Below are 23,397 nucleotides of genomic sequence, written 5' to 3'. Positions count from 1 at the left end.
ACGACAAATATGTATGTTTTTGTGTGTTTGTGTACAGTATCAGTGTGTGGGTCTTTTTTCTGTGATGTGTGTCTTTATCTGTACGTGTGTTACAGTCCTTTTCTGTGAAATGAAATCAATTAATAGAAATAGAAATACTTATTCACGTTACTTATTGCTAGAATAGAATCACGTTACTTATTGCTTGTTGAGAGGTCCTTTTTAAAATATCAAGTATGTGGTACAGCTGTTCTGTTGCCAATAGACGCAGGCAAAAATGCAGGTGATTTTAAGTCTTAAATTGTAGACGAAAACCATACAAAACTTGACTATGATCATCTAAAGATAAATCGTTGTCAATGACAAAAGCTGACTTAGTTGAAAAACTGACCAAACGACAAATATGTATGTTTTTGTGTGTTTGTGTACAGTATCAGTGTGTTGGTCTTTTTTCTGTGATGTGTGTCTTTATCTGTACGTGTGTTACAGTCCTTTTCTGTGAAATGAAATCAATTAATAGAAATAGAAATACTTATTCACGTTACTTATTGCTAGAATAGAATCACGTTACGTATTGCTTGTTGAGAGGTCCTTTTTAAAATATCAAGTACAGTTTTTCCATGGCCTGTACAACTGCATTGCTGAAGTTTATCTAAAGTTTGCTGTATTGAGACAGTTTCGTTCACCTCGTTCTTCTCTGTCCCTTCACTCCCTCTTCTGACTTCCTAGCTTTGGAAATCAGACGATTTTGGGGAGACATGGGTGTTGATCCAAGAACATGTGAAGACCTACTTTTGGTAAGACATACACTGTCTCAATTCATAGGTTCATAATAGGTATAGTGTGCACTGAAGAGTGTGCCTACTGTAAGTAAAAAGTTAAAATCATACCACATTGTGAAAATATTCTATTCTAAAGTTCTTATATGCCTAATTTGTAAAATTACATTAGTACCTTCTTTCATCATCCTTAGAAATTTAAGGATAAAGTTTACTTACAAACAGTATTTCTGATAGCAGTTTAGTCATAATCATGTTTTGGGAAAACTGCAAAACTATAACATATTAATTAAATACAAAAAATATTAAATACAAGTAGAAATCTGCCACCTATTCTTAATTTATTAATATCCGCATCAATTTCTCACGAATCTCTCCATTGGACATGTGTAAGATGAGATGCAGGTACTGGCTAGATTCAAGATTCAAAAACTTTAAAAAATATATTTTGCACACTTGTGCACACTTGTTACACTGTGTACAGTCCAACTGTACTTCCAACTGTAACTGTTATCACTGTTACAGTTGGAAGTACACACAAGAAGGTAGGGAGATTAAAAATAACAATGCTAACGCATCTACATACACTCACTATATATAGTGACTACTTATCCAATTACTAGCTAATGTTTTATTATACATATTGCATGGATGAAGAGCAACCCTTACAGACAGAGGAGGAATTCTACAGGCTAATGGCTAATGGTAGGAAGGATCTCTGGTGGCGTACTGTTAAAAACTTCAATATTCAAAGTATAAATAAACAAAGCAAGGATAGAGTTTTGTTCTAATGTGAAGATCTGCAGCAGCTCCAGTCAACCACTGCTACATCTGGGACACCAGTGTTTCTATCTTACGTTCTCCTGCGTCACTGTAGTTTTTACAAACCACGAGCTGAACTTCATATGACATCACATTTCTTGTTTGATATTTAATGCTCATATGAAGAAATTAGGGTGCAGCCTTTCTCTTGCTGCCATTTGTTTTTCTCCAGCATTTCGCCAGAAGTTGCGTTATTTTGCCACCACACTGTGCCGTAAAATCAGCAGCCCGACTAATTGATAACAGCAAATCATTATTGATCAATTTCCATCATCGATTATTGTCGATTTGTCGATTCGTAGTTGCAGTCCCACTGATCAGGCTCTGTGCTAGCTGGACCTTCAGCCACTGTGTAGGGGAAGGGAGGTTTTGTTTAGGATACAGAGACGTTTGACCAGCATCCTCTGCCTGGCAACAGCATGTAGACTTTCCCAGAGGGGGGAGGGCAGTGGAAGAATAGGCATCCTTACTATCAGCGTACATCAGGTCCAGTGTCTTCACACCTCTGGTGGGACAGCTCACAAACTGGGTGAATGTACAAAGTGACTTGTCAAGACTGGTGTGTCACCATAGATCATAAAGAACTTCTGGCAGATCTAACCTAGTGAAAATGGTAGGTTCTCCACCCACCTCTGAATCTTTTGATTTCACAGCTGAGAGACAAGTCTTTTATGCATACACCATTAGCACAGTCCACTTGGCTGTAGGCTGGCACAGTCACAATTTTATATAAACTTAATAAGCACTGATAGTTATCTGTGTGAAGACACTGAGCGTGTTGATGATTTTTCACAATCAGGTTCAACACATTTAAAATATAATCAATATGTAACATTTTATTTCTAAAATCTCTAGTATTTACATTTTAATATGAACTATGCACCATTCCTTGGAAATCAGTGTTCCATTTTCACTAGCCACTAGCAAATTTTAGCAAATCATGTTTGTATGTAACATATAAGTTTTTTTTTCTTTCAGATTGTTTTGTAAGAAACTGAACCTATCACCAAAGCTGCAGCATTTTTTATTATTACATTTTAGAAACACATTTGAGCCTGGCATTGGATGGTGTTAACCAATGTATTGTAATCTAGGGTGTAACTTAGTAATAGTGATCAGCCTCCGCTCTCCACTTTCTAGTGCCAGTGAGCTTCTGCTCCTCAACACAAAAAACAGGGACTTAAAAAAACCCGCTACCCTGTGCTTCACTGAAACCTGTCTCAGTGAGAACATCCCTGACGCAGTGCTACACAATCCCGGCTTCCAGCTCCTCCGTTTGGACCTTGTCACAGAGCTTTCCGGGAAAACATGTTTGTCTTGTGCAAACCTGATAAAACTGATTCTGATTCTAAACTTGACACTGCAGCTACAGTAAGAGTAAGTCTGAAAGATGTGATTGTTCTTGGAATTTTTGTCAGAAAAGGCTGATTCTCAAAGATAAGTTGAGCTAAACAGGTTAACAACCTTTATAGATGCTGAGCATACACAACTGTACGTTTCTGTGTCAACTAGGCACCAAAGGTTAGGTGCAGCCCATAGCCTATTAAGACATGAGGGAGGAGGTCATTTTGCAGTGTTAAAATGCCTGTTTCTACCCATCCAGCATTCAAGCTGAAGGTTGCACGTAGTTACTCAGCAATGCATGTTTAGCCAAGTCTGTTTATTCATTGTTCAACTTTTCTGCAACAAAAGTTCTAGAAGTAGAAGAAGAGCAATCTACGCAGCAGGAAAATGCAACACCTTTTACTCTAGTCTTAAAGAATTTCAAGCACATATGTAAGCAACAGTCTTCTTTTTGTCTTGCAGTTCACATATCAAATAGTTCAGTTTCTCAGTTATGTCTATTTTAAATGCAAGATCAAAGAAAGAGTTGACATTACACTAGTTCCATATTATTCGTCTTTAGGCATAGTTTTTGCAATTATCATTATTGTTTGAAAATATCTACCTCTGAATCAGGCTTTGGTTGCTTCTTTCAGTAGCCGCTTGATGGGTACTTAGCAGGTAACATACTGTGTGTATGTCGCCAAATGGATGAGGGCGGTATGTACTTTAAATCCACAGTGATCTGGAAAAAGGCCTGTGAATGCCTGTTTTCAACAGTGTTGAAATGTTAGAGATTAATTCCAAAAATGGGATTGAGATGGATTACAAATAACCTTCTATTTACTCTCAGCCCAGACAGTGTAAATCAGTTGAACCTTTTGAAAGACTACCACATAGGCAGTCAAGATGAAACACTGGTCTCTGAGCCCTTGAGACGCTCAAGGAAAACATGCTGAATAAGAAGGCAGTTGATAAGATGGTAAAACACCTTTATTCATTCTGTCTGATTTGCTTGTGGCATGGTTTCTGAAGACCATCCTAAAGTTAGATTTAAAAATTTTAATATCACAATATAGAGTCAATATATTCACTCTAGCCTCTCCATAATCGTGTTATATCTTTGTCCAGCTGTAATGGCTTTGAAAAAAATCTACAAATTAAAAATTTAAATAAAAAAGCACTGAATAGCATAAGAAAACAAATTGATCTAAAGCAAGGACAAAAGGATGTTATTTGATGTGAAACTAAGATGTGGATTTTAATTGTAAACATTTGGATTGTCGGGAGTAATGTCATATAGGTGTGCATGACATACAGGGAAAGCTGTTATTTCTCATACATTCTAGTGCAACAGACCAATAGAAAATGATGCATGTATACAATACATTTCTAAAATACTAACAGATTCAGTATATATATATAGTCTTTAGGGTAGGAGCAGACAACAACAATTTGGATATGGTGACAGGTTGCTTTACCTACATGTTAAAAGTTTTAAGCTGCTGCACATTATTTTTAGACTATAATGTGTGTACTATAATTATCTTATGGGTTTGATGTAAAACAGAAGCAAAGTCAACGATTTTTTCTTGTGAAATATAGTCAAAAAATTTCTCAAGATATAGGTAAACTTTCAAAAAATCTATTAAGGAGATATATTATCAGTTAAGCTGTGGGGAGACAAAAAGTCTGCAGTGTGGGGTGGAAATTTCCCATAAACAAGCAGATGAGAAAGTTGACTGTTGTGTGATTTATCATAAAAATAAAGGAAAATGAAAATAATGGAATGAGCAAATCAAAAACATGGTTGTTGATCGTGCACATTAACAAACCAAAAACCAGCTGGGGAGAACAGAGCACACACCACGAAGGTGTGATGCAAAGAGCCCAAAATCACTAACAGACTGAAAAACTCATTAGGAGGGCTGGTTCTGTTTTGGGGTGGAGCTTGACCCTCTACATGTACATGCTTTTGCTAAAAGATTGATGATGTTGACTGCATCATCCTCCTTTTAACACAGTGCTTCGCAATTATTTTCTGTTACGCCCCCCCACAGGAAGAAGTAAACCTAAAAAAAACAACTAAGTTTTTTAAAAAACCTTTTTCAGCAGCGATAGGCACAAAGCTCTGCACCAAACAATTAGTGCCCTGGTTTGCTGAAGTGGCATTTACAAGGCAGGACGATTGTTGGCAATATTTGTCACGTTTTCGCAGAAAAAACTCCAGCGACTTATTAGCGTGAATGGGGTGTAATGTCTTTAAGTGACTCCTTAACTTTTTTTGACTTCATGCTGTCCGCTGCCAACACTTTTAGACAAAGTTAACATACCGGTCTGTCCTTGTCTCCCCCTGTAGTCACAGTGAAACCAATCGCTACATAAGCTTCACCATATTTCCTCGTCTTAACTTTCGAGAGACTTACGTTTGTATCATTGTCTGTCTCCACCTTTCTTTTTATCCCAGCTAAATACTTTTCCGTGGACTGTCTGCACTTCATATGTCAGGCTCTCTACTGTGTCTTGTTCAGCGCTAAAAACTGCCTACGACAAAAAAGGATGTTACCTTTTTAATCTTTTTGTGCTATTAACCATGTATACTGATACCACTGATTGCAGCAAGTGATGGTCTTCAGACTTACAGCCTTACAATTTTAGAAGTGTTATAGTAGTACAATTGTTATCACAAATTACTTTTAATCTTGAACCTTAAGCAATAGTAATATTTTAGACACAAATGCGTATATGCAGCAGAAGTGGTAAATATTTTTTTTTCTGTTTTCCTCTCTTACATTCTAGGGGAGTAGAACCCTATGATCCGCCCACTACAGTGCTGGTCCAGAGACATGAGCCCCAGGGATTCTCCACAATTATCACAAGCACTGACTTTTTCCAGAGCGAACAGAACCTCAAAGTAATCCTGGAACAGGTAGACAGCTTTCAGCTCCAGGACAAGTACATGTTTGCTACCACAACGCAGGTAAGAAATTAGGTTATATTAGGTGAGATGATGATAATATTTTGATATTAATATTGTACAGACAAGAGATGAATAAACGTAAGCAAAACTTGGCAAAATTTGTCAGTCAGTCATTAACTACTTTTTGTGTGTTTAACCACTGCTATTACCTTAGTCCCGCAGAAAATGAGACAATGCAGTAATATGCCCTTTTGTATTTACAGCCATACTGCTGTATGCAGCTTAGATTGTAAAGTCTTACAGCAGCAGGTAGAAATGACCTACGGTGTCGCCCCTTCAGACACTTAGGGTGTATGTCTGTCACTGAAGGAGCTGCATAGTGATGACACCTTTGGCACCTCCTGTCTGCCACTGAGATGCTGCCGCACCAACAGACCACTCAATAAAAGATGGCTGATGCCACCACAGAGTCAAAAAAGGTCTTTAGAAGTGGTCCCTGGTTTTCAAAATACTTCAGCCTCATTAATATATATAGTCTGCTGTCCTTTTTTACACAGTGCATCTGTATTGTGTGACCAGTCCAGTTTTTTGTTGAGGTGAACACCCAAGTACTTGTAGGAGTCCACTCTCTCGATGTCCCTTCCCTGGATGTTCACGGGTGCTAGTGCAGAGTATGTGTGCCTACGAAAGTCAACCACCAGCTCCTTGGTTTTCCCTGCATTACTCTGGAGGTAGTTCCGCTGGCACCAGTCCACAAAGTTCGGAATCAGTTCTCTGTACTCTCTGTCATTGTCATCCATAATCAAGCCAACAATGGCAGAGTCATCTCAGAACTTCTGCAGGTGACAGGATGCTGAGCTGGACATGAAGTCTGCGGTGTAGACAGTGAACCAGAACTGTTTCCTGCGGGGCTCCTGTGTTGCAGACAACCATGTCAGACTCAAAGTGGCGAGCCCTCCCATACTGCAGTCGGTTCGAGAGGTAGTCCAGCATCCATGCAGACAGATGTTAGTCCACCCCCATGTGCACCAACTTGTCCCTCAGCAGCAACGGTTGGATATTGTTGAAAACACTGGAGAAGTCAAAGAACATGATTCTCATAGAGGTCTCAGCCTAATCCAGGTGTGAAAGAGCTTTGTTTAGGAGGAAGATGACAGCATCTTCAACTTCGATACCGGGCTGCTAGGCAAACTGCAGCGGGTCCATTTGACTGGCTCAGCACCAGCCTCTTCATCGTCTTCATCAGATGATAGGTCAGCGCCACCACTCTGTAGTCCTTGAAGTCAGTCGGCACAGATGTCTTTGGCACCGGTTCCACACAGGATGTCTTCAAACTGTGTCACCTTCCCCAGCTTCAGCCTCAGACTGAACACGTACAGCATTCATCCGCACATGTTTTGAGCAGCCTGGAGCTGATGCCATCAAAGCCAGGGTGATGGGAGGAGCTCGGTCGTTACCCCCCCCCCCCCCCCCCCCCCCCCCTCCCAAAAAGGTCTCTATAAATTTTCATGCCAAAAAGCTGAGCATCCAGTTGAATTTGCCAACACCTATGCACTTTGTCATTAACAACAGTATCTGCGCCATATCTGTCTATCAGAGTGAGCACTTCTCCTTTGCTGAGATAATCCAACCACCTCACACCCATGACATTTCAAAATGCTGGTTAGACAGCAGTATTATTGCACAGGTGTATCTTTGGCTGGACACACATTTTGCTTCTGCTACTTTGAGGTGTGAGGCATGTTAAATAGACAGCATTGACACTTTGACAGTGCTATATCAATGTATCTTTCCTCTGAGTTGAAATAGCTGTAGTTGCTGCAAAGGACTATGCTCTAGCAAGAGCAGATGATCTGGATGTGAAGTGACAAAGACATGCAGTTTGCTTTGATACAGGCAGTGCAGAGTTGTACGTACATGCTATGCAACATGTTTAAGGCTCCATAGTTATGCCAATAATATAGAAATGTGGCATCTAGAACTTGTATTTTTAGATATTTATATATTATATTTTTCTGTCTAAAAGTGCAACAGATATTGTATAAACCCTTGTTTCTCAAGGGTTAATACGCACAGCAGATGTTAGATCTCTGTACATTTATCATTGTTAGGCCCTCTCTTTCTGTGGTAGAAGCATCAGCTAGACAGCAAACGAACAGACAGCGGAGCAGATGGTGATGATTTAGATTTCACTTCCTCCGCCGTTTCATGAGTCTGCCTTTGACAGATTTTCTTTCTCATGTGACACATGCTTGGTTTGGACTGACAACAGCCTAAAGCTACAGTTATTTAGTAATAGCTAACTGGATATGTCCATTACAATAAATTGATTTTACTGAGCATTATGCAATGTGTTGCCATCTGTTAGTTAAATAATTTTTAAAATTTTACAGTGTAGATCCAAAAAACTATTTATCCCTATTATTAACTATTATTTTGCACACTTAGATCGCTGTCACAGATGAAAGTACACACAAGAAAGAAGGGAGATTAAAAATAAGAATGCTAACACATCTACACACACTCACATCAAGTCTAATTACTATTGTCTAATTACAGTTTTATTATACATGTTATTGCAAAGATGAAGATCAACCCTTACAGAGAGAGTAGAGTTGTACAGGCAGATGGCCACCAGTAGGAAGGCTCTCCGTTGGCGTTCTATGGAGCACCTACACTAATACTGATCAGCCTTTGGCTGAAGGTGCTCCTCTGTCCAGCCAGCACGCTGTGTAGGGGGTGGGAGTTGTTGTCTAGGATAGAGAGGAGTTTGATCAGCATCCTCCAGATGCACAGAACCAGCCCTCCTGATTAGTTTGTCCAGTCTGTTACTGTCTGCTACATTCATGCTGCTGCCCCAGCAGACCCCAGCGTAAAACACAACACTGGCCAACCACAGACTCATAGAGCATCCTTAGCAGGAAGCTGCAGACGTTAAAGGACCTGAGTCTCCTCGGGAAGTACATTCTGCTCTGAGCCTTTTTATACACAGCTGAGGAGTTTTTTTACCAGTCCAGTTTATTGTCCAAGTACACTCCCAGGTATTTGTAATTGGTCACCACCTCTTCATTTTTAATAGTGAGAGAGGTGACGGCACTCACAGATTTCCTAAAGTCTATCACCAGCTCCTTGGTTACTGATGTTTAGCTGGAGGTGGTCAGTCCACAAAGCTATCCACCACTCCCTGATACTCTGTGACAACACCTCCTTGGATATGTCCTACAAAAGCAGAGTCATCAGAAAACTTCTGGAGATGACAGGACTCTGAGTTGTACCTGAGTCTGGTGTGAGGTGAGCCACGGGTCTGTAGTCGTTGATGACTCTGGGACGTGGCATCTTATTCACTGGCACAATGTACAACTTTTGGAACTCTCTCCAGCTGCAGGCTCAGGTTGAAGGTATGTAGGACACCACACAGCTGGGGAGCACAGACTTTCAACACCCATGGGCTGATTCCATCAAGTCCTGCAGAGTTTGTTGGATGAAGCTTGTTCAGCTCCTTTCTCACCTGATCCGCTGTGATTGTATGTGAGGTGGGGTTGGATGAGCCCTCTGGGTGATGTGAAGGGGGGCCTATCGTGGGCAGCGGTTTATGGGCTCAATCAGTTAAAGAAGTTAAGCCAGGTAACCCCTCGGTCACCTGGCTGCTTGTAGCCGGTGGACTTGTAGCTGGTGATGGTCCTCACGCCTTCCCTTGTGTTGTTGTTCTGAAGTGTGTGCTCCAGTTTCCTCCTGTAAGCCTCCTTCCCCTCCCTGATTTGCACTGACAGCTCTCTCTAGACTCTCCAAGCTGCCTCCCTGTTCTTGGACCTAAATGCTTTCTTCTTTTCATTCAGGGTGGCTTTGATGTCATGAGTGACCCAGTCTGTCAGTCCATCAATGTCCTCACCATGTGGTTCACAGAGAGACTCCCACTTAGTGTCTTTAAAGCAGATCTGCAAAGCAACAATTTTAATAGTGGCAGGCAGCCTTTGAACCTGAGGTGTGTATTGTGACAGCAGATAAATCAAATTGTGATCTGACTTTCCCAGAGGGGGGAGGGCAGTGGAAGAGTAGGCATCCTTAACATTAGCATACATCAGATCCAGTGTCTTCTTACCTCTGGTGGAACAGCTCACAAACTGGGTGAATGTAGGAAGTGACCTGTTGAGGCTGGTGTGGTTAAAGTCACCGGAGATCATGAAGAAAGCGTCAGGATGTATGGACTGCAGGTTGGAGGCCGTCTGTATGACGTCACACGCTGCAGCGATGAGGATAATGTGTGGAAACTCTCTGGGTAAATAATATGGACGGAGGCCCACGGCCAGCAGTTCGATGCCAGGGCTGCAGATCTGCTCTTTGACCATCACATGTCCAGGATGGCACCACTTATTGGTAATAAAAATGGCCACCCCCCCTCCTTGCATCTTCCTGGTCGATGTTAACGCTGGAGTCTGGGATGCCATCATGCAGCCAGGTCACCGTAAAACACATCAAACTACATTCAGCAAAGATTTTCTCCTCTCTCACTAGAGCTGTCAGTTTGTCAATTTTATTATCCAGTGATCTCACGTTACCCATAATCAGTGAAGGGAGACACTGCTTCAATCTTCTCACCTTCTCTTTGCGCAGCGCCTTTTTTTGGTCTTGATTCCCTCCACAAACTTTTTTGCCTCTTCTGCATTCCTTCGGTTTTCCTCCTTATTTTTTGGGGAAGCTTGACATTTCTGATGGAGTCAAGTATTTTGCTGCTGAATTTAAACAAACAAAGCTTGCATGGCGCTGGGTCTGCTTTTGCGCACCAGCTTTACACATATAACTACAAACTCTTCCTGGGTCCACAAAGTTATCCATTACAGACAAGGAATGGAAAGAAGTAAGAGACCAGATAAATGAAAGGCTGCGGAACCGACAAAAGTTTGATCCCAGGACTGCTGGGGCCTATTTTCAGAGCTACAAAAGACATTGAGATTATCTAGTGATTGATGTACAATATTGTGTTACTACAGAAACACTCCAGAAACACTGCAAATAAAAATTATATAATGCAGCTCTGGACGGGCTCGGGCATCTGGTTCGGATGCTTCCTGGACGCCTCCCTGGGGAGGTGTTCCGGGCATGTCCCACCGGTAGGAGGCCCCGAGGAAGACCCAGGACTCGCTGGAGAGACTACGTCTCTCGGCTGGCCTGGGAACATCTTGGGGTCCCACCGGAAGAGCTGGAGGAAGTGTCCAGGGAGAAGGAAGTCTGGAACTCTCTGCTCAGACTGCTGCCCCCGCGACCCGGCCCCGGATAAGCGGATGAAAATGGATGGATGGATTTATGATGCAGCTCTTGTTTCATGTACTGTTTTGTGTTAAAATAAACTCAGATCCAACTCATCTGAGTACGAAACCCATCACATATCATTCGCTATCGTGCGATTCATTTAAGAGGCAGTCTGGAGCTCTTTGCTACGACTGCTGGCCCCGCGACCTGCCCCCGGGTAGTCTTTAAATTAAATTAAAGGCAGAGGTAACGCGAGAATGTTTTTTTGTTGTTTTTCGTTTTTTCTAAACTAGAAAAGTGATTTAAATGTAGTCCATGTAATCCATCTGTTTTCGTTAAAAAAACTATTTTGGCTCGTTATAATTGTTTGCAAGATGGTGCTTTGAATAAAATCTGTATCATATAATCCGTAATCATTGCTACATCTAATGCGCCCCTCCCTTGTCTCTGTCATAGCCTATATTTGCATATGCATACATTTCTGTGTGGTGATCACTCTGTCCGCACACATTGCTTCAAACCACATCGCATACGGAGTCACCAAGTCTTATATCTAGAGGTGACCTAAAAAGAGGCAGCTTATAAAAGGTGAGGGTGGTGAAAAAAAATGCAAGATACCACAAAACCAGATTTCTGATCAGATTTTATGTGATTTTTAGCCTGTATGCCAATTCCACTTTGGAAACCGCAGCAGATTGACTAGTTTGGAAATTAAACCAATAATAACCAGTTAACTCGACTGTGCTTTTTTTCTTTTTTCTTTTCATCTTTAGAAACTCTTTGGTAGCCATAAACGTTCATCTGTTCAGCTCTGGGTCTCATATAACCGCCAGCCAATGAAAGCTGCCCAGTTTAGGACCCGCCATCCAGTCACAGTGAGTCTATACTTTTATGTCAAATAATAGCTTTAAAACGGTAGTTTTTTATATTTAAATGGTAATTAAATTATTCTTTTGTGTTGAAGATGGACTTTTTTAGGATTTATTGTAAAAATAAAAGTAAAGATTTTTTGCAATGAATATACAGGATAATAATAAGCAAAGCATTGCAGTTACTTATCTAAAGATGATCCTCTTTTTTTTCTCCTCTTTCCTATAGGATTTCTACATAGCAGATGCATCTGAGGACCAAGTATTTGTTTGTGTAAACCATGTAAACAATGTCACAAACCTCTACATCTCAGACACACAGGGTCAGTCCTTTTCTGTATCACTGGAGAATGTGCTATATTACAATCCAGAGGGGTCTGGCAGCAATACACTCATCAGGTAATAAACACATGGATATGGTGTTAAATACTCTACTCTTGCAACTGAGTCTTTATTTGACATTAGCTTTGGTTGTTTATCTACTTTTAGATTTTGTATTGACCTGAACTCAACCTTTGTCCTCGCATTTTTCATTTTTTAACCATCTAAAACTTCTGGACATTTAGCTTCATTCTGTTCAAAGAACAAGTTGACCTTGGGATAAACTGAAAGAAGCCATTTTAATGGATTCAATAGTCTGGAGGATAGACAACTACATATATTGTGGCTGGTGGAAGTGAGATGTCACAATGAACAACATAAATATTATAACAATATAAATATTACAGGAGAATGCACATTAAGAGACACATTAATTGCTGGTTCATTGGTAGTTTCAGGCTTCTTGTGAGACAGTTCTGCTGTGTCCTTGACAGACATTTTTGGGAGACCCATCTCAGGTCATGTTTTGTTTATGTTTTGTTTTGTGTTAGCCATTTTAGCCAATGTTACAAGCACAGCTAGTGTGGGTGTGGGTCACAGGCAGTCAAACAGTAAGACACAGGCCTAACTGTCAAAATGGATCATTATGAACCATGAATAACACAAAATAAATTAAAAGATAATTCACTACCATGACCTGTGGGATACAAGGTAAACCGGTGACAAATAGTCACTAAATTCCATAGGTAATTACTCATTCTTCTGGTTTTGGCTTAAACTTTACATAATTCTAAATTCGAATAATTCTTTACATATATTTTTTTAAATTTATTTATTGCAATGACAAAATGTAAATGATATTCTTCGACCATAGAGTCTGATCACCCTTCTCTCTCTTCAGGTATTTTGCCAATGAACCCTTTGCAGACTTGCACCGTGTGGAGGGCCTGCGTGGCGTCTACATCGCCACACTTGTAAATGGCTCATTCAGTGAGCAAAACATGCGATCTGTCATCACTTTCGATAAGGGTGGGACATGGGAGCTGCTTCAGTCACCTGGTGCAGACAGCCTGGGAGGGACACTGGACTGTCAGGTAGACACATCCTTTCCACTGTAACACTGAATTTTTTATTGAATATTTTTTAGCTTATGTGTAAATGATTAAGCTTTTACTCATCTGATTTAGATGTACACTGTCTGGGTGTTAATCCATCCATGTACACACATTACCTGTGTGCTTATGTCAACAAAAACAAAGCAAACAAAAGATGCACAAATGTGCACAAAGCAATGCAATAATCTTGCCATTTATTGTAGGTGGTAAAATTAAGTGCTTGCATTAACCTGTTTATATTTATTTTGTTTCATATCCTGATCACATGGCCTGCCAGCACAAGAGGTGCTGTTTTTAAACTGTTTGGTATTTTTCACACATTTACACCAACAGCTTTTTTTTAATGAAGCACGCATTATTATATAATAAGTCATATTATTGACTTTGCTGACCGTATCAGATGGACAGAGCCAATGAGCAGATTCATTCTTTCTGCCTTAAATAAATGTCTAGTTCGCCAAAAGAGATTGGGAAGACATTTCACTTATTCTTTAACACAAATCGCCAACCAGTTACTGTGCTCAACAAAAGTCATCAATCGCCACCTTAAAAGAAGTTGAGACAAAAAAAACCTGCCCATCATTGCACAGATGACTCTGTCAGGAAATGTTTTATGAAGTAAGTGCGATTCTGTTTAATTCTGACACTGAAGATGATGACTTTAGTGGTTTTGATGCACAGAAGGCAGTGGTAGATAAAGTAATGGTCAATTACTTTTGTGGCACACTGCTGTATTGTTTTCAAACATGCCATGTTACAGGCACTGTTTATCGTATTTAATTAAAAGTTACATCTTTGCATAGCCTGCACCTGGGGTCCTGACTGGTATGGTAGATCCCAGCCTCTATTGATCTAGTATTTAAAGCCTGCTCCTGTGTTGCTAGGATCAATCAATAGGATCAATATATACCATGCAGGGTGTGGTAAATGAGCCTTGTCCACTCATCTGAGCCGTGGGGAAATGTTCAAAGAAAACCAAAGATGATGGCTCACTCTTATCCCGACAGTGTTTTCGCCAACGTACTTGCTCACACTCTCCAACCTCCAACGGCGTCTGGCCACTCTCTTCAAACGCCAGGCCCCGCATTAGTTTTAGCCTTTGAGCCCACAGCAAACCATCTGCCGGAGGAATAAATGATAATTTCTCTGCATAGAAATTAGGGAGCAATCTGAGTGTCCCCTCATTCTTAAGTATTACCTGGCATCATTTTGGTCAACCCCCAGTGAAAATCTAAAAATCTAATCGACGTTTTTCTTTAATACAGTTATTTCTGGTTATTCAATCTCTCTTTCCATTACTACAGTTTATTATAATGCATAGCTGCTCTATCCACCTATTTAATCTTTTGACTATTCCTAATAAATATTAAGACGGAGTTATGTGTTCTGTGTCTCTTTAGGTCCACACCAGTTTCTTGACGCATACAAGGCTTGTTTTCAGAAATAAAATGCTAAAGCAGTAGATATTTCCATTTTTCAAACATTTTAAAAACATGTGATTGTGCAAAAGTCATGTAGTACTACACAGTCAATAAGGAAGGTTTTGCAATCATTCAGAACTGCGACCTTTGAGTGTGTTTTGTTGTATAAAGGTCAAAAACACCTAACAAATATTTAAGTGTTTTTATTGTATTTTACAAAAACACAGACATGCAATTAAATGTGTTTCAAATGTGTTAGGTCTACCTTGTTTAGAAATTGAAGTGGTTTAATGGAAGAGAAAGAGTGGAAAAAATGAATTAACATCATGCTTTACCTTTCATTACTTCAGATCACTAAAGGTTGCTCTCTGCACCTGGCCCAGCGCTGGAGCCAGTTATTTAATATCCAGTTGAGGAGACTGTCCATCTTATCCAAGGAGTCTGCGCCAGGCCTTATCATGGCTACCGGTAAAACAATCCACAGAGATGTCACTAGCATGAGTTGGAACCCTAAAGGAAGTTTATTTCTTTAGGGTTCCAACAAAAAAACGATCGCTAACGGAAAACATCTATAATGATTTGCCGTTATTGACTTGTTTTACTGTTCATCTTACGGTGCAGCGTGAAGGCAACATAATGCAGCTGCTGGTGAAATAGTGGAGAAAATAGATCAACTGCAGGGGAAAGCTTGCATCCTAATTTCTTCATGGGTAGTTTATATTAAACAACAAAGTTTTGCAAAGCTTAGCTTGTGTGGCTTGGAAGCAGTGTAGTGATACTCGAATGCATAAAAAAACACAATCGTGTCATGGATGTAGCAGCAGTAACAAACAGTTGTATCCATCACGTGAAGACGATTCATGAAGTGCTACTGTGTAAAAAGTTAGTCTCAGGACAGTCGCAGAAACTTTATCTCTTTTGCCGCGACCCGTGTCTGCCATGTTTTGAACCTCTTTGAAATATCTTGCTTGCAACATAGTAATGAATGTTGCGACCACAGCTCAAATAACAATGAACACTTAAATAAAATATGGCTATGTGTCTATAGTGGTTAGGACTGTTGCCTCGCAACCAGAAAGAGCCCAGGTATCTTGTATGTCCTGGAGTTTAAGAAAAAGAAAACTTTATTTGTTCTGCAGTGGGGAAATTGCATTTTACAGCTACGTATATTATAACTTTATTAAGTATATTATCTAAGGCCAGTATGACCAAAGAGGATTAGCTAAATGAAGTAAGGACGAGCTAGGCTGGCACACTATAAAACTACATACATCGGGTACGGAAAGTATTCAGACAAAATTTTAAAATTAAATTTTTCACTCTTTGTTTTGTTTTTTGCAGCCATTTGCTAAAATCCTTAATGTTCATTTTTTTCCCTCATTAATGTACACACAGCACCCCATATTGACAATTGTTGGCATTTCTGCAGATTTATTAAAAACAAAAAAACTAAAATATCACGTATACATACATATGTATTCAGTATTTGCTGTGACACGCATATATTTAACTAATGACCCAAAACACACCTAAAACCACCCAAGAATGGCTAAGAGGAAAACATTGGATTATTCTAAAGTGGCCTTACATGAGTTCTGACCTTAATTATATTGAGTATCTTTGAAAGGAGCTGAAACATGTTGTCTTTAAACCTAAAACAACTTGCTCATGAGGAGTGAGCTAAAATACCTTCTGAGAGATGCAGACGTCTGATTGACAGTTACAGGAATCCCTTGATTGCAGTGATTGCCTCAAAAGGTTGTGCAACAAACTGTTAAGTTAGGGGTACCATCATTTCTGTCCAGGGCTGTTCCGAGTTTATTTTCGAAATAATTCTGTTAAAGCATGGTTGAGATGTCAATTTTCAAAGCATAATTATCCTTAAATAATATTTTCGGACAAACATCTACTGTAGTGGCTTTCTTTTCTAAGTGCCATATTGTTTGTTACAGTAAAATAAATGGCTTGGCTATAAATCTTATATATGTTAGAGCACTAACAGCAACTACACAATTGTATTATGCACATTAAACACAGGGTGTCTCTGTTGTCCCTTTGTAAAATTACTGTTTGTCATCTAATTCCAGGGTCAGTTGGTAGAAATTTAGCCAACAAAACCAATGTGTATGTATCCAGCAGTGCTGGAGCACGGTGGAGAGAGGTTGGTACCAAAGACATAAATTACTATAAAAATACTAAATGGAAAAAAAATCAGACTTCCCAATGCATCAGATGTGGCAATATGTTTACTTTTGTTTGTTACATTTATATATATATGACAGCTTTATTTTTATAAAATCATATGCCCAAGAAGAAATGTTAGAAACAATCCCAAGCTTTACCTGTTGTTAGAGGCAAATTTTGAAACTGTCTGCTTTTACTTGTTTTGAAGTGATTGCATTGATTTTTTTATTAATATTGGGACAATGCAACAATACTTTTATTCAATGTTACTGTAGCATGTTGCTAACCTCAAATAAAAGTATTATTGCAGTTAATATTATTTTAAACCCATAAATAATAAACTTTGTTTGGCTGTATTGTTAATATTGTGAGAATTCACTTAGACCTCAACAAAGAAATATGGAAAAAAATATGCCTTCATAAGATCTTAAAGATGTCTAAAGTGTTTTAGATAAATATATATACACAGTGTGTTCTGATATATTCCTGCTTATGTTTGCTGTAATACAGGCACTGGCAGGCCCTCATTTCTACACTTGGGGTGACCATGGTGGTATTCTGATGGCTATTGTACAAGGAGGCCCCACCACACACCTTAAGTAAGTGTAAAGGTTGTGTTCAAATAGTCTCCTCGTCAGCCATCTTGAGAAAAACCTTGCAGATCCACCTGATCCAGATCTACATGATCATGTAGATAACTGTATGTTTCATTCATGTATGTTTTATTCTAATATAGATAGAATGTCATTCAATTCCACATGTAATTCCACATAAAAAGGAAATCAAAACAACATCTAAAAGGAACTGAGGAATAAGCTGAATTGTCTCTGTGCTCCTTTCAGGTACAGCTCCAATGAGGGTGAAACTTGGAATGACTTTAAGTTCTCGGACAGAGAGGTGTACGTTTACCAGCTGCTAACCGAACCTGGGGAGAAGAGCACCATCTTCACCATCTTTGGCTCCTACGCTGACCAGAGACACAGTTGGCTTATCCTGCAAGTCAACACTTCTGATGTTCTGGGTAAGTTGGAGAGTGTGAGGAAGGGTTCAGATTAAAATCCACTTTTAGCAAAAACAGATCACATATAGATATAGTATATTGTTTGTTCGATGCTATTTAATGCTGAAAATGTCATATCAGTATTTTGACTTTTGTATTACAAGGGAAACACTTTCTCTTAGTGCCTGAAGCACTTCCTTTAGGGGTTACCAAAGTGGTTCTCACAGTCACCCACAAAGACCACGAGTCACCCGCAGGCCTCTTCTAAAAATAGCTTAGCATAGCAAAATTATGAGTGAACTAAATAAATTTTTATTGCTTTTTTTTTAATCACACTTGCTTTGCTGAAGTTATTGCAATTTCTGGACTATAAGCCGCTACCTTTTTCACTCTGCTTTAAACTCTGCGGCTTAAAGAACGGTGTAGCTAATTTGTGCATTGTTACCAGCTTATGAGCTTCATGCTGCCAAACACTGCCGAGCAGTGGCGTGCGATGAGGCTCATGGCTGGTGAGGCCCACAAAGTCCTCTGGAGTCAGATTTCACCATCATAATATCATAATACCTTAAAAGTATGTATTTTTCACTATTGTCAGAATGCATATTAATACTGGCCACATTTCACATTTTATCATCATTCCTATCTCACCTAAAGGAACATATTAAATTGTGAAGGAACATATTTTTATAGCAGTAAAATACCTGACCTGTAACCTCCATGTACAGTATTTTTCACAATTCATACTCATTCTAAAGTATAAAGAGGTGTAGATGTGCAATTTTGACCCTCAGTGAAGTTTATGTGGTTTTTAAAACTTTAAACACTGCTTTAATCAGTTGTACAGGTTTGCTCTTCATTAGGACAACATAGAATACTTCACTCAGGGTTGAAATTTTACTTTTCAAGCACTTGAATTGTTTTACTTAGTGTCATTCAGTAATTCGTTTTAGAAAATTGAAAACCATTTGTGGGTATACCCTGCGTTAAAGGGGCTCTTTAACGCAGGGGCTAACGCAGGTTAGCAGCGCCCACCTTCTGCATGAGGTCTGGACCTGTCCAGCCTCCCCTCATGAATTTTCTCTGTCAGTTTTAGCACAATCAGAAAAGTAATTATGTCACAAAAACATTGATAAACACATTAGGCAGGTTGTACAAAGTCATGGTGTAGAAGAAATCTGTCTGAAGGCTCCATACATTATACTGTACACAAAATGTGAAACAGAAAGGGATTATGCCTTGTATTAGGCCATTTACTGACTGAGGCTCCCCTCGCTGATGCCTCACTTCCGGTTTCCTGCCATATTAGATCAGATAAACCCACAGGCAAGTAAAATGTTAAGACAATTGAAATTATAGGAAAAAATATATTTTATAACAATTTTTATTTTATGTTATTTTAGTCACGTTATGGTATTGTCAGGCGAGGTGAGGCCCCGCCTCCCCTGCCTACCCTGACGTCACTGCTGCCGAGATGTTTATGCCGTGCAGATCCAACTGAAAGCTTGCGTGTTGTGTGCTCCCTCAGTCATTGTTATGGGGTAGCATTGAGAATCTTTTTTCTTGTTTTTTAAGGATGCATCCTTTTGTGATTGAATTGCTGACTACGTCAGATGGACAGAGCCAACGAGCAGATTCTTCTTTCTGCCTTAAATAAATGGCTAACTCGCCGAAGGAAAGACGTTTTGCTTATTCTTACACGCAAACCACTCAGGTGTTGCTGTCCTCAACAAAAGCCAAAACAATCACCACCTTGAAAGAGGTCAAGTCAAAAAGTACGGACGACTCTGTGGCAGCAGCTCCACCCGCTACAAAAAAAAGTGAATGAAACAGTGATAGAAGCACGAGAAAGTGTGTGACAAAGTAATTGTGAGGCTGTTTAATTTTGAAACTGAAGACTACTTCTAGGCAACTTTTGTGTTTAAAGAACAGGTTTAGTTCATATTGCCCAAGCTTGGGCATTTCCAACCTCATAGTTAAAGTCCCCAGAGATGAGAATCAGGGCCTGAATGTGCAGAGTGTGCAGCTGGGGTACGGTGCTGTGCACACGCGGCAGCGGCATCAGCTGACGGAGGGATGTAAGCGGTGACTACCAACGCTGCTGAACGCTGACTGCCAGCAGTTCAATGTCCCCGCTACTGTATTGTTCTTTAATCGTGATGTGGTCCGGGTTACACCATGTGTTGTTTACGAACACTGCTAGTCTGCTGCCTTTCTTCTTTCCACTTTGCGCCACACTCTGGTCCACCTACACCAGTGTAAATCTGTTGAAGGAGGCCACAGAGTCCGGTGTGTCCTGGTTGAGCCTTGTCTCAGTGAAACACAGCAGGCTGCTCTCAGGTACCTGCGCTGCAGTCTGTTGGAGAGAGCGGACATATCCCATAATAACAGATGGTACTTATGGCGTGTACCTCCGTCTTCTCTCCTGGCGCTTAATTCCAGCTCTGCAGTATAGTTATTTTCTCTCGATTTCAGAATCACGTCTGGAATCTCTGGCTTTCCAGCATGGAGAAACTCCGCTCGGCTAAGCAAACAGCTGATCCAAAGTATAAACAATGGAGCCGTTTCCTAAAGGGGTTCAAAAAGTTGGCAAAAGATAATAAAACATAGTGCAAGTGTAATGAACTTTATGACCTTAGTTGCATGATTCCCTAAGGATATGTAGAACAAGCAAAAAATACAGTGTCGAAAAAAACATAGAAAAACACAACACGTTACAATACATAATGAAAGTGTAAGTTATAAATCAAGAACTGCTCACTAAACTTTGTTTAGAGCTGACTAAGGACATTAAAAACAAATGAAATACTTTGTGTTTTAGGTTACTGTGTGTGTCTTATGACCTTTTATATTTTGTATAGAGTTAATGTTCATGTGTAATAATGCTACTAAAACTGAATAAAAACAATTGTAGTATCGACTCAAATACTTGAAATAAGTTGTATTTTAAATAAAGATAACAAAGGAAATATCAGCGAAGGAAAACCACATTGCCCCTGTCTCATGATTTCTCTTTTGTTACTGTCTACTTAGCTATATTCCATGTGCTGTAGCCCAGAACTTGTGGTACAAAATAGAAAAAATATACATCAACAGCTAAATTTTATTTTTTTTTTTAGGTGTCCCATGTTCTGAGGCTGATTACAAGCACTGGTCGCCATCAGATGACCATGGTAATGAATGTCTGTTGGGCAGAGAAATAACTTTTAAAAGACGAGCTCCTCATGCTACATGTTTTAATGGAGAAGACTTTGACCGGCCCATCACTGTCTCCAACTGCTCTTGCACGCGCCAGGACTATCAATGGTATCAATGGAATTCACACATGAATTAAACATTTATGTGTTACTTAGTACTCTTTTAATTAAAGTTGGCCTTACTTTTGGTCTTACAGTAGTTACAATTGATGTGTGGGTGTCATAATGTATCATAATGCAGAGTTAACTGTGTGTATTTGGTTTTGTCTCTTCGTTCTTTCAGTGACTATGGCTTCAAACTGAGTGAGGAGCTGTCTTTGCAGGTGTGTCTGCCTGATCCTGAGTTCATCGGTGACCTCTATGCTCCTCCAATTCCTTGCCCTGTCAATACCTCCTACCGTCGCAGCAAAGGGTAAATTTATCCCTTCCAACAGTGAACATGGTTGGGTGTTTTGCTTTATGTGATGCAGACTTTGGAATCTTTCAGTTTGACTATACAGTGGTAGAAATTAAGTGTAAATCTCTGCTGTGATTTGTTTCCATTTACCCCACGTTATCGCCTTGTTTTCATCGTGCTAGGGTGTTTGTTACAACCTTTTGGCCTGTAGACTGTGATTGGCTCCCTTTTTTGGTCTTAAAACGCTGTAGATAACTGTGTTATGTAGGCTCTTGTAGGATGGCTGCTGATGAAGTTTTGGGTGGCATAGTGGTTAACGTGCAGTTTTAAGAGGCTTAAGTATTCAAACACACATTTAGGTTATTGAATACCACAAAACAAGCCGACAATGAATGGGGGTTTACTATAATCACAGTTAACCAAAGCTAGAATTGGCCAAAACTGAAGTTTGGAGCTTCTGAAGACGTGACAACAATCCCTTTGCCAAGCCAAAGTGGTAGTATTCACCTCCCTCCATTTTGGAAGTAGGTACATCAACTTGGGTTCTAAGCACTGTCCTTGCATCTTTTGGGAGTTGAGGATGAAAAATCCTCAGAATGCTTAGAAGGGCTGTAAATGCAAGTAATGACACTGAGAAAGTTGTGGTCCAGTATCTTAATTAACAGGGCTACCAAAGTTTTTTGTAACCAAACCAGAATGTTTACTTGCAACAGAATGCTCAAGAGAATTTTGCTTGTGTCTGGCAGTCTCCTCAAACCTGAGTAAAATGTCTGATTTAGTTGCTTTTAGTATTTTTTCGGGTTTCACCACTTAAAGATGTTTTTTAGCAGTGTTGCAAGTTTAAGTTTCAAGTTTAGTAATTAATAATACAGGCTCATTGTGAAGAAAACATTTAGGATATCAGCTTTGAAACTCTGGGTCTGCAGGACCAGTAAAAGAAAAAAAAGCCATATTAAATACCTATCCAACACCTAAACATAGTGTTAGAAAATAACACTATGTATGCACAATATAAAAGGTTCCACACAACATAATAATAAAAAATTGTCTTACTTACCAACTGAATTTCTGATCCCAGATGTTTGATCACAGTTTGGAATCAGAAGCAGAAAAGCTGTATTGCCAGGTCCTGTAGAGCGCACTTTATAGAACGAGGAATTTCACTTGCTGTTGGCAGGTGATGCATTTCATAATAGAAAAGGTGCAGACAGTACAACATACAACATGACATGGCACAAATAATTGGAATACTGCAGTGATGGATAAATTCAAATGAAGTTATTTAAAAATTATGCACAGTGTGGCGTTTAATAACCATACATTGCTGTGTATAAATACTTTCAAATCCGCCAGACTAGACAAAAAACAGCCCAAATTATTGATACACGCCCAAAAAAACTTTTTCTGCCCAAGACCCTAAAAAGTAGCCCAATTGGGCGAAAAACTGTCTATCCCCCTCCTGTAGGCTGACTCATCTCTGTCAGAGTTGAGGCCAATGAGGGTGGAGTCAATCAGCAAACATCAGAGGTTTGACAGACTGGTGTCCAAATGTGCAGCTGTTTGTGTACAGGGAAAATATGTATGTGTACAGATATTAAAGGACACAGTCTTGGGGGGGATCTGGTGCTGATGCTCCGGGAATCAGAGACAAGCTTCCCCAGCCTCACATACTGCTGTCTGTGAGTGAGGAAGTCTGTGATCCACCTGCAGATGGAGTCAGGCACATTTAGCAGGGCTGAGTTTGTCATGGAGCAGGGATGGAATTATTCTTGAAGGCAGAGCTGAATTCTACAAAGGGTATCCTGGAGAGTCCAGATGCTGGAGGA

General features: G+C 39.8%; 1 protein-coding gene across 4 annotated transcripts in view; it reads left to right on the top strand.

The window, feature by feature from the left end:
- Positions 1-23,397, top strand: part of sorl1 (sortilin-related receptor, L(DLR class) A repeats containing) — a 90,907-nt gene that overhangs the window by 5,793 nt on the left and 61,717 nt on the right. For all 4 annotated transcript variants that reach the window (XM_055514016.1, XM_029172059.3, XM_029172058.3 and 1 more), the window contains 11 exons: positions 709-776; positions 5,703-5,883; positions 11,844-11,945; positions 12,169-12,338; positions 13,162-13,354; positions 15,147-15,264; positions 16,884-16,957; positions 17,491-17,579; positions 17,823-18,001; positions 21,097-21,283; positions 21,458-21,586. In XM_055514016.1, coding sequence (XP_055369991.1) covers positions 709-776; positions 5,703-5,883; positions 11,844-11,945; positions 12,169-12,338; positions 13,162-13,354; positions 15,147-15,264; positions 16,884-16,957; positions 17,491-17,579; positions 17,823-18,001; positions 21,097-21,283; positions 21,458-21,586 — 1,490 coding nt within the window. The remainder of the gene's footprint in view (positions 1-708; positions 777-5,702; positions 5,884-11,843; positions 11,946-12,168; positions 12,339-13,161; positions 13,355-15,146; positions 15,265-16,883; positions 16,958-17,490; positions 17,580-17,822; positions 18,002-21,096; positions 21,284-21,457; positions 21,587-23,397) is intronic.

The sequence above is a fragment of the Betta splendens genome, chromosome 13, assembly GCF_900634795.4.
Source record: "Betta splendens chromosome 13, fBetSpl5.4, whole genome shotgun sequence".
Classification (NCBI taxonomy): domain Eukaryota; kingdom Metazoa; phylum Chordata; class Actinopteri; order Anabantiformes; family Osphronemidae; genus Betta; species Betta splendens.
The sequence above is the reverse complement of the archived record's forward strand: the minus strand, read 5'-3'. Positions and strand labels throughout refer to the sequence as shown.